This window comes from Elephas maximus, chromosome 6 (assembly GCF_024166365.1).
Source record: "Elephas maximus indicus isolate mEleMax1 chromosome 6, mEleMax1 primary haplotype, whole genome shotgun sequence".
Taxonomy (NCBI): Eukaryota; Metazoa; Chordata; class Mammalia; order Proboscidea; family Elephantidae; genus Elephas; species Elephas maximus.
Window position 1 is genome coordinate 114,635,369 of NC_064824.1, and position 12,338 is coordinate 114,647,706.

General features: G+C 37.9%; 1 protein-coding gene across 3 annotated transcripts in view; it reads left to right on the forward strand.

Annotated features, from left to right (window-relative positions):
• XRCC5 (X-ray repair cross complementing 5) overlaps nt 1–12,338 on the forward strand; it is a 104,055-nt gene that overhangs the window by 15,921 nt on the left and 75,796 nt on the right. For all 3 annotated transcript variants that reach the window (XR_007517951.1, XM_049888113.1, XM_049888112.1), the window contains exons 7-10: nt 1,627–1,741; nt 3,352–3,490; nt 6,519–6,631; nt 10,544–10,606. Coding sequence is in view for 2 of the 3 variants with exons in the window: in XM_049888113.1 (XP_049744070.1) it covers nt 1,627–1,741; nt 3,352–3,490; nt 6,519–6,631; nt 10,544–10,606 (430 nt within the window). In the remaining variant the exon portion in view is untranslated. The remainder of the gene's footprint in view (nt 1–1,626; nt 1,742–3,351; nt 3,491–6,518; nt 6,632–10,543; nt 10,607–12,338) is intronic.

The following is a 12,338-nucleotide window of genomic DNA, read 5'->3' on the forward strand; positions in this document are numbered from 1 at the left end:
CTCATATCGACCCTATAGGACAGAGTAGAACTGTCTGATAGGGTTTCCAAGGAGTGCCTGGTAGACTCGAACTGCCGACCTTTTGGTTAACAGCTGTAGCTCTTAACAGTATATGCCACCAGGGTTTCCAATAAAAAAAAAAAAAGCAATAGGTAAATTGCTGACTAAACACAGTCCTAGCAATTTGAAGCTACTTTAAGTCAGGTCTGGAGATACAGACCAGAACTGTACCGTCCCATACAGTAGTCATTAGCCACATGTCACTATTTAAATTAAAACCAATTTAAATAAAATTAAAAGTTTAGTCCCTCAGTTATATTAGCTGCATTTCAAGTGTTCATAGCCATATATGGCTTGTGGCTTGTCCCTATTGGATGATGTGGTTGGAAATAGAACAGTTCCATTATTGCAGAAAATTGTGTCAGACAACTTGATTCACATCTACTACAGAACTGACCCGGCCGCTCTTAGTTGTTGTTGTATGTTGAACACCGGTCCTTAGAACCTCCCCTGAAACAGAATCCAAACCTTATGATGGTTTGAGACCTGACTAATATTTGGACATGTATAAGACACATTAGACCTGGTTCAGACCCCTGTATTCCCCAGGAAAACCAAAGCCAAGATGTACAGTAAGCTTTGGTAGAATATCTATTATTCGTTGTAAATTATTTCTGAAAATTGGAATCTCTTGAGGATTCTCTGGTCATAACTCTGTGGATAATATCAGATCATTCTGTTTACCTCTTTGTAGAGCTATTTTTTGTTTGTACCAAGGAGAGAAATCATGAAATCTGGACTGTATGCTTTGAGCGTGTTTAGTCATTGACTCCTTTGCCCCTTATTTTAGTGAACACCATAAGTTCTATCTATCTTCTATAATTTTCTATATTGTGTTTTATTAGAGCCCAGATTTAAAAAAAAAAAAAAAGATTTGATCTTCTTCACTTCTGGTCAAACGAAGTTGAAGTAGCACTCTCTACATTGTGTTTGCTTCCCCTTTTCCTGCAGTAAGAAGTCTAAAGCTATTTGTTTTACCTTAGGGTTAAGACCAGATATGGGCTACTAAATTCCTTTATCCTGTAGATAGTCTTTACTTAACTCTCTGTTGCATGCATATAAAAAAATACTAGACCATTCAAGAGTTGGCATTAACTAATGAATTGTAGAGCTGTGAGTGGTGAAGTTATAGGATGGTACCCATCCTTTGATGTCTTAGAACAGGAGTTCTTATCCTCAGGTCTGTGGTTTTCAGGGAGTTGGTGAACCTTTTATATTGTGTGCAAACTCATTTATGAATGTGCATTCATTGTATTCTAAAGTTGTCCTTGGTGCTGAAAAAAATTTTTAAGAACCACTGGCTGAGTAGAAAGAAAACAAAGAATAGGGGAAGATAGAGATGTTTACTTTCACCTGTCAGTAAAGTAATTTAGCTCCTTCTTCCTCCTAAGCCAACTCTTTTTTTTCTGGCTCTCTTCCAACTTGTGGTTGTCATTTTCTTGCCATCCCCTGCTGTTCCTCTTTTTATGATCAACAACAGCTCACTTATTCTAGAAAATAAGTACATGATCCAGCACAAGTTAACACTAAAATCGTTGCTTTCACTGTGCATTTTTCTTTATAAAGTGAGAGCCTGAGACAACTGTGTGTCTTTAAGAAAATTGAGAGGCGCTCCATGCCCTGGCATTGTCAACTGACCGTTGGCTCCAATTTGGCCATAAAGATTGTGGCCTATAAATCGGTAAGTGGTAGGTACACCTTTTTAAAACAAATTTAGGACAGATAAATATCCTTGTATAAGTAACTGACAATTCAGGTGTGGGCTATCCAGTACTGTAATTGCTGCTTCTCTAGCTGCTCCCCCTGTTTGTTGAGTCTCTCTTTAGCTTCTCCCGTAAAAGCTATCTCAGGAGAGGAAATTTTAAGAATTGTTTATAATAGAGCTTGATTCCCACCTCTTTCTCTTTCTCTCTGTAAATAATTGAGAGTTAATCATGAGTTGCAGGCCTTTTCTTTTAAGAATATAAAATGCATTAAGCTGTGTCCTTATAGCGTAGCAGAAATATAGATAAGCACCGGAGTTAAACAGTTCAGCATTTTGGAGAGACAATCACAACCAGTTCAATTATTAATGATTTGGTGGTACCATCATCTGTGAACTATCAAAAAATGGTGAGTTGTTACTGTGAAATTGTGTTTTATAATGCATGTATATTTGTACATAATAGAACATTTTCAAAAATGAGGTGCTTTGGTAATTATTTGATGAAATTCTGGTCTGGTTTGCCTCCACATGAACCTCCTTACCTTTTTCCTTTAAATGTTCAAAATAAATATATAAATCCTTTTAAACATACAAAAACACGTCTTTATATATTCAAATGTTTTTTGTATATTCAGGGACTTAATTCGAAAACACACGGCACATCCATGAAAACATTGGAGGTAGTTTTTTATTTATTCAGGTTCCAGTAAGGCCTAGAGTAGTATCCCTAGGAATGAGAATGTAGTCTCTTCCCTTTTTTCTTTTTCAGGCTTCCTTTTCAAATTTCAATATTGGTTTATTACTACTGGTAGATTGCTATCCCTTTTCTGTTAGAAAACTGTGAAAACAAAATGTCTGCCTCCCTTCTTAGCAGGAATTCACTTATCTGAGTGAGTTAATGTCTGAGGATTTTGTATAAACCAAAAACCAAACCCACCGCCTTCAAGTCGATTCCGATTCATGGCGACCCTATAGGATAGAGTAGAACTGCCCTGTACAGTTTCCAAGGACAGCCTGGTGGATTTGAACTGCCGACCTATTGATTAATAGCCATAGCGCTTAACCACTACGCCACCAGGGTTTCCAGGATTTTGTATAGGAAGTGCTTATGTATAAATAAAGTTTAGTATTTATCTATAGATTAAAGAGCCCTAGTCTCAGGCCCTTACTTTGCTCAGCTGCTAACTAAAAGGTCTGCAGATTGAACTCACCAGCTGCTCCACGGGAGAAAGCTGTGGCAGCCTGCTTCTGTGAAGATTTACGGCCTTGGAAACCCTAGAGGGGCAGTTCTAATCTGTCCTACAGGGTCACTGTGATTTGGAATCAGCTGGATGGCAGTGGGCCTTGGTGTTGGATTATCTGTAGATTACCCTGGGGGAAAAATGAAATGTAGAGATACTTATACCGTATATCCTATTATAAAATGAGCCAAGAATACCGTAATAGGCAAGAGCAAACAAAACCATGTAGCTAGAGTAAATGTTCTGGATTTTTCTGTGTGAACCAGAGAGTATGTTAGGTTTTCTTCTGTCAGTCTGAACCGCTAGCTTTCTGTGGTTTCCCTTTATTTTCCTTTTGGAAATAAGATTCAACAGGAGACAATTAAAAAGACTTGGGCAGTTGTGGATGCAAGAACCCTGAAAAAAGAAGATATTCAAAAGGAAACAGTTTATTGCTTAAATGACGATGATGAAACTGAGGTTCCAAAAGAGGACACTATTCAAGGTAACGCCAGTAAGAGTTCTCACTCCTGCCTAGAAGAGATTTTCTTCAAGGTGATATGAAGCAGCCTATGATTTGTATTATTATTGGTTTAGATGTATTTATTTATCAGAGTTACAGAGATGTAGCAGTTTGAGGGGTTAATGAGACCCTAGATCGTTTAGCTAACCTGCTGAGTCTTAGCTAGGATGGTTTCCAGGAATATACGGTGCTTAGGTATTTCATCTCTCTGAGTTTTAAATGTTCCAACAGACAGGACTTCATACTTGGCTTTATTTTAAAGCTTGAAATTCACTAGCTAGGTGAACGCTTATGTTAATATGGTTGAAACAACCTTTTTTTTGTTTGCTGTTTTCTTTTTGACTTCCATGGTGATTATTCTTTTAACTGACAATTTAAGGTCTATTTCCTGCCAAATATGTTTCCTTAAGTTAACTTGTTGTTAGGAGCCCTCGACTTGGTTCCGACTCAGTGCAACACTGTATACAACAGAATGAAACACTGCCCGGTCCTGTACCATCCTCATAATTGTTGTTATGTTTGAGCCCATTGTTAACTTAGAGGACAAGAAAAATTATTTATATTTGTTAAATTGCTTTCACTAGGATCTTTGAAATTTTTTTTTGTATATTATACCCATCTGCCATTGTAGAGTGTGTCTAGATGGCATCTCTGTCCAAAGGACTTAGAAACTAGCTGAGTGTGAGCGTTCAAGAGCTAAAACTTAAAGATAATGACTGGTGGTTAAGATAGAAATCAGGGTCTTTAGATAAATTTATTGCCAGAGTATGTACTACCTAGCATAGTTTTAATTTGCCAATCTTGAAAAAAACTCCTTTTCTGTGGCACTGTACCTTCGTGTTTGTGCATATTTGTGTGTGTATGTGGAGGGGATAAGGCATTAGGCACAGGTGATGGTGGTTGTGATTTCCTGGCAGATTATGTGTAGAACATAGCTAATATTCTGCTGTCTTTACGGATTCTTTAATTCAGTTCAGTAGACTCATATCAATAAGAACATGAGCTTCGGATTAGATCTGGGTTAGAATCATGGAACCATCACTTACTGACCATTTGGTGTTAGTGTAATGACTGACTTCACCACTGCACCACTGGGTTCCTTTTAGAAAGAATAGCACGATTAAAGGCACAAGACCAGGAAAGTAGAGGGACTTCTCAGGGATATCAAGTTGTCTAGATTGTTTGGTGTAATGGGATTATAACTGATTAGTACTGGAGGATAGTATCTACTAGACACCCTGCATTTTCTCTTTTTGTTGACGCAACAACCTTATGAAGTAGGCATTCTTGTTATTTCCGTTTTACAGATAAGGGAACTGAGGCTGAAAGACATTCATTAGCTTCCTCAATGGCACATAGCTAGCCACTGGCAGAACCAGAATTCTAACTCAAAGCTGTCTGACTTCAGAGTCTGTGCTCCTACTTTTTCTTCTGATTTAGGTCTCAGTTTTGAAGGGCTTTGACTGACAGGCTGTAGTTTATACTTAATTTTGAAAGCAACATGGAGCTGTTTATAGTTTTGAGGAACAGAGTGTCATTATTGGGGCTGTGTTTTAGGAAGATTAATATGACAGCTGGGTGTAGGCTGGATTGGAAGGAGAAGGGCCTTGAGAGGAGGGTGCCAATTCCTTTGGCTGCAAGCAAAGAAAGCAGCTCTGGTTATCTTAGGCTAAAAAATTTAGGGGCAGGGCAGTAGAGAGGGAGAAGTTAAAGATTGAGCTCAAAGAGCTTAGAAATACAGCTTTTCTCCCTTACCTTTTTGCAATTACTCGCATATTTCCTTGCCTGTTCTCCACTCCCTAATATATAGAATTTTCTTTCTTAGAAATATTAATATATACACACGAGCAAAGGAATGTGCTTATCTGTTGTAGTCTATTCTGTGCTTTTTGCAATGTACAGAGGCTAGAGTTATTTATTTGACCTTTAAGTAGATGAACCAGAAAACACAAGACAGTCTTAATTAGAATTTTCAAGTTACTGTTAAACTGTTCAGGTGAGATGACTAATCGCAGAGAAAGTTAGAAGAAACATTTGGTTCAAGTAGCACTCTCAGTCATGTGCCATATGTTTCCCTGTTAATTTTTTTTGTTGGAATTTTTATTTCCTTTTCATTACCAGAATTTTTAAAAAGACATGGAGGTAGATAGAAATTTGTTTCTTCTTAAATATGTGACAACATCAACAGACTGACAGGAACAAGTAATCACCGATCGATCGCAGAGTCTGCCCCCAGACACAAGTTTTATGTGTCTTATAGTTAAGATGCTTCTGCTTTTCCTTTCCATTTGCCTAAGGCCAGAACCCTCAGATTTTGACGAGTCTTTTCTCACCGGACAGATGTTGTGTATTGAAAGGACGTGACCTTTCATAGGCCAAAAAACATGAGACGGGGTTGAAGCTTTTGTTGTTTTGAAGTCAAGAGCCTATGTCCTAAATAGTTAAAAGGAAGAAATTATACAACCAAATCTCAGAGATAAGTTTAAATGTAGAGTATTATGCAGCTTATCATTGGAACGTTTCTAAATAGAAGAATTTTGGCTTCTCCCATTAGGCATTTGTATAGCTCCAGGGTGCGTTGTTGAGTACGTTTTGTTCTGAAAATTTCCTGTGGGCATTTTCAGATTTCTGACTAAATGTGTTCTTGTTACCATGTTTACAAATCGCGGTTGTACTTTAGTCAGCCATGGTTTATCTTTGGAGGATAACTAGTACAGTGCATTTGTTTAATTTTTTCTTCTAGGCCAGATAATCATTAAGGTAACTAGATTGCAGAAGATGCTACTTAAAAAATGTGATTAGATTTTAATCGTTTCTGTAATGTATATGTTGTTTGTGTATCTGCTTTTTTCCCATTGATCATAAGGGGTAGTAATTTGATTTCAGAGAACAGAATATGGAAACTCGTTCTGGAGTGTGCATGTATTGTTAATATATGTGAAGAGCTCATTTCAGCTTGTAGAAAACGAGGCCCCATATGCTTAACAGATGCTCTTTTCCTGTTCTCTAGGGTTCCGCTATGGAAGTGATATAGTTCCTTTCTCTAAAGTGGATGAGGAACAAATGAAATACAGATCAGAGGGAAAGTGCTTCTCTGTTTTGGGATTTTGCAGATCTCCTCAGGTACAGTGCTTGCTCCACAATTGTAAACAAAATAAATGAGCTTTTTTACCCTAGGTACTACTTGAGATGGTGCTTTTGATTGGTCCTTTTATTTACAGCATATATTTACCTCACTTTTAGTTTTTCCAAAATGTAGTCTAGGGATTAGTGTTACTTTGGTTCTTTGAAGAAATAAACCAATATGTAGTGAATTTAAGTGACGTCTGATCTTAGCGTGAGTCTGAAGAATAGATTCAATTAAAAGTTACTTCTTAGCTTCGTTGGACTTCATAGCTCACAGTGTTCAGCTCTTTGTTTTTGTGATGCTTTCTCTAAACTGTTAAATATAAATGAAGTATTTTGGAGGATTAAAGGTCTGACTGCGTTTTAATAACCACAGAGCTCTTAGAACTCCCAACGTAGGGTTCTAGGATATGAAACCGGTCTATAAGTCATAATTTTTTAGACACCATTGCAGAGATACACAACTAGATGCAGTGGGAAATGCAGTAATTCACTGAAAGCTACGTGTAGTATCTGATACCACCCTAAACCAAACCCAACCTGTTGCTATTGAGTCAGTTCTGACTCATGACGACCCCATGTGTTACAGAGTAGAACTGCACCATTGAGTTTTCTTGGCTATAATCTTTACAAAAGCAGATTGCCAGGCCTTTCTTTCATGATGCCTTTGGGTGGGGTGGAACTGCGAACCTTTAGGTTAGTAGTCCAGCACAAACTGCTTGCGCCACCCAGGAACCTCCTATACTAGCCCAGAAGTAGTTATTAAAAGATTCTCAGAGATCTCAGATTAAATGCTTTTGTGCTAGGTAACCAAAGAGATGGATCATAATTAATAAGTATAAAGTATGTCTTTTTTTATGTGTATTTTACCTGGACCCAGTAACATAGGGACTGAAAGGATTTTCTTGTTTCAAGAAGATGTTAAGTGAGAATTATAATGGAAATAAATATCTACCCAGTACGCTGGATTGAACTTCCTCGTGCTGCTCTAGCGTGTAGTCCCTACCTCCTTCACTGTTGCCGCACCGACGTTGGGGGCAGTGTTGTCCTGCTAGGTCAAATGTTTATGGACATCCTCAGGACTCGTAAGCACCAAATTAGAAGTATTTAACTTACAAGTCTGTAAGGTTTTAATGGTGAGAATAAATGCTTTTGGGAAGTTAAGATTGATTTGTATGTAGTTCTCTAACAAGTTACTCTAAATATGCTTCTCTTAAAAATAAAATACTTTGAGAGAGATGTGAACTTCAAACTTACGATTATTAATGACAGTGCTTATGAGTCTTTTCTGTGGGGGAAAAAAAAAGCCCTTGTTCAGACCTGTTTGTAGAAACTAGCCTGTGAGGAAGTAAGTCAGCCTAATACCAGCTAGAACAACCTGGAAATGTAGTTCAGGATTCATAAAGTTGAAATCCCCTGTGGCAGAGTGGGAGTGGGAGGCTATTTAGTTAAATGACAAAGCAAAAAAGAATAAACAGAACAAAAATATATTTTCCATTGTAGCAGACTACTGTATTAACTAAAAATTAACTTTTAAATCATGATATGTTTCTAAATCAAATTTTGTTACTTTTAAGCATTTTCTTAAAAAAGTACAACCTCAGATGGTACAATGATGATAATATTCCATTCAATCTACTGAGCAGTTCTGTAAATTCTCATTTAATTCTTATTACAACCCTTTCAGTTAAGTGTCATTATCTGTATTTTATATGTTAGTAAATTGAGGTTCGGAGCTAGTAACTGCCCCAAGGTTTTGAATCAGGTCTCTTTGACCCCAAAGTCTAATCCATTACTAGTTGCCCTCAAGTCGATTCCAACTCATAGTAACCCTCTAGGACTGAATAGAACTGCCCCATAGGGTCTCCTAGGCTGTAATTTTTATGGAAGCAGACTGCCACAACTTAATCTCCCACTGAGTGGCTGGTGGGTTTGAACTGCTGACCTTTTGGTTAGCAGCCGAGCACTTAACCACTGTGCCACCAGGGCTCCTTGGCCTATATCATTAGTTTTTTGTAATTTGCCCACTAGATAAACAAACTTATTTTTGAATAGGCCAGCTTCTATATACTTGCCTTCACAGATCATCTTACCAAGTGCTCACATATTCTCTTAAGAGTAAAGTGTTTGCTGTAGTGACTAAGATAAAATATAAGCATGAACGATCTAATGGACTAGTGATTATCTTTAAATTAATAAGATCACATATCGTTCCAATTCTTTTAAACTGGAATGTGGACAAACTAACATTTCTGGATTGAATTGTTGTGACGTTTTTTCTTTATATAAAATAGGATTTTTTTTTAATTGTGGGTTATTTTTCTTTTTTAGAGTTTCAAGAGGCCTTTTTACTTCTCTTTCTCCAAGTTGTCAGTCTTCTAGGCATTTAATTATAGAAGGGATAAGAATTTAGCCAGAACTTTTCTCCAAATGTCTGGCTGTCCTTTGAGAAGTCATTAAGGTATCTCAGGAAAAGATCATTAACTGTTCTTCAAGCAATCAATCAAATTTAATTCTAATAAGAGGACAAATAAATCTATATGAATACATCAAACTAAAACTATAGGATTATTCCTGTATTTCTTAGAATAATGGTTTTCAAATGGGGAAGGGAAGTGGGGTATTTGAATTATAAAAGCCCACCTCATACCTTTGAGATTCAGTCTTCTTGAGCTACTATTACTGGTGAAAGTGCTTATGATGTCCTGGCCTTAGAGGTGGGAGGATGGAAAAAAACACAAGAAGCATTGCTAATACAGCACATGACATGTTCTTATAAACAAACTCGAGGTTCAAGATTAGGTAGATCAGAGAGAAGTTGATCTTGGTAAATAAAGACAGGTGGCTGTGATGTTAAGAACTCTTCAATATGTATTTTCTAGCCCAATATTGGTAGAGCTACTTTGACCCCTCTGATACTCTGCTAGATAAATTACTTGAACTTAAAGGGGGAAAAAGTACATGCATTAATGGTTTTTGGTTTAACTAGTTTTCTTCCAGTCCTGCCCCTCTGATTAATTCTTCACTTCGCAACCAGAGTACTCAGATGCTAGCCTGATTGTGTTATCATCTCTTTGCAGTTGATCAGTGCCTCACTGCTCTTAGGATGAAGTCCAAACCACTTAACTCTGATCACAGGAACTTTCATTACAGGAGCCCTGCTCATCTCTCTATTCTAATTTTTCACCTTTCCCCTCGCAGTGTGGCACCACACCATCCAAACCCAGCTCTCCACATGCACTATGCTTTTACGTTACCTTTTTTTTTTTGGACACCCTGGTGGCTTGATGGTTAAGTGCTATGGCTGCTAACCAAAGGGTTGGCAGTTCAAACCTGCCAGGCACTCCTTGGAAACTGTGGGGCAATTCTGCTCTGGCCTATAGTGTCGCTATGAGTCGGAATCGACTCTATGGTACTGGGTTTGGTTTGGTTTTTGGTTAGACATTTTTTTACACTCTGTTTGTCTAGGACACTTGCTCCCAGACTTTTCTCTTTGTTAATCCTTGCTCATCTTATAAGTGTCAACTTAGGTGTCACTGTTCACAGAAACCTTCACAGACCTCTTGTGCTCAAGCTAGGTGGCCTTCTTATGTGCTCCTGTGGCACCATGTAACCCTGGACTGAAATAATGCACTGCCATTAATTTCATATTTATCTAAGCTCCTCAAGGACGGACTATATCCTGTTCATTGTTGTGCTTATTGTGCTCAGAACAATGTTTTCCACATAGTCAGTGCTCAAATATTTGTTGTGTTGAATTGAACCTCAAGTGGTAAGTTGTTTCTAGTACCTTTGAATGTTTTCAGTAAGAACATTTTGAATCGGATTTCTTAGTAACTTGTGACATTACGGTTACATGTATCACTTATTTTGAATTAAAACCAATTTTTTCCTCACTTATTCTTGTAGGTCCAGAGAAGGTTCTTTATGGGAAATCAAGTTCTAAAGGTCTTTGCAGAAAAAGATGATGAGGTGAGTTGACAATGGAATGGGTCTTTGAGGTAGTGCCACAGAATTGAATTGTCATTTTACGGAAGCGAATTGTCACGGAGGTTTTATGCCTTACAATGACATTAATTCTTGGAATAACAGCGAGAAAATTCACTGACCTTTAACTTTGAAAATGGAGAAATGATAAAATGAGTTTGTTATAGCGTGAGCACACGTCCTGAGAACATAGTCCTGCAATTGGAGATCAGGTGAGTATTGAAAACAAGAAATATGAACAACTGCATTTAGGTGTGGAAGTTTCATGGTCAAATGTTGAGGAGGGTTTAAGGTCAAGCTGACATTTTCACTTTTGTAAACATTGAACAGGCAGTGCTGGCCCATACATCCTAGAGATGAGCTTACTGACTCCTGGACTTGGTCTGTCATTGTGGAGTTTGTCTTTTCCTTCTTCCCTCTCTCTTTGCATTCTTTTCTCACCTCCCCAAGATAACTGTTTTCTCAGGCTAGTTTCTCACTGTTTAACATCCCATAACTATTGCATCCTACACTCAAATCTGCCCTCTCTGCAACTATTTCTGGTTACCCTCCAAGTCAGAATTTGTGATTTCCTTGGAGATACTGATCTTAACTGGACAATTGTAATCTAGTGTCTGTTTAAAATACTTGACCAAGTTTCTAAGTTCCTGAAGTATTTGCATTTGAAATTAGTAGACAATGGAGAAGATTTGTTTGGGGTGGGGCCTGGACAGTGGTATAACTTACCTAGTTTTCTTAGTCCTCTTTTTCTCCTCACTTCTGAAATGTGGCTGGCTGCTGACCTAGTAGATAGGTATAACATTATTCTATCAGAACAGTTCAAATTAGGAAAGGAAAATACTTGGCTTCTATTCTGTGCTGCATGAATTCATTAGAGCAGAGTAGGCATATGTGAATCCTCAAATTTGAGATTCCCAGTTCCTGGACTTCTGCTGAATCAAATGCTGTTGGTTGGTAATCATGCAGTTCTGGTATATATTGTCAAACCACAAGTTAACAGCGTTCTTAACTTCTACTGAAGTTTTAACTCCCACTTATCGACTATCTGCATAAAGAGAATTCTGATCACTTCATGGTTCCACAAAGATGTGCTGAAGCACATGTACTAGATAATTTTCTAGACTGGCTAACAAAGGGTAGCCTTGTGTCTTTGATAATTCAAATCCAGCCTCCTACAAATAACTCTTATGTATTACGACCTTTGGGATCACTCAAGAAAAAACAAAAAGATACTCTTTGCAGAAAGTATGAAAAGAAGATGGAAGGAATACAGAGTCACTGTACCAAAAAGAATTGGTCGACATTCAACCATTTCAGGACATAGCATATGATTAAGAACCAGCGGTACTGAAGGAAGAAGTCCAAGCTGCACCGAGGGGAATGGTGAAAAACAAGGCTCCAGAAATTGATGGGATACCAATTGAGATGTATCAACAAACAAGTGCAGCACTGGAGATGCTCACTCGTCTATGCCAAGGAACTAGGAAGACAGCCACCTGGCCAACTGACTGGAACAGATCCATATTTGTGCCCATTCCAAAGAAAGATGATCCAACAGAATGTGGAAATTACCAAACAGCATCACTAATATCACACATAAGTAAAATTTTGCTGGAGATCATTCAAAAGTGGTTGCAGCAGTACATGGTCAGGGAACCACCAGAAATTCAAGCCAGATTCAAAAGAGAACGTGGAATAAAGAAAATCATTGCTGATG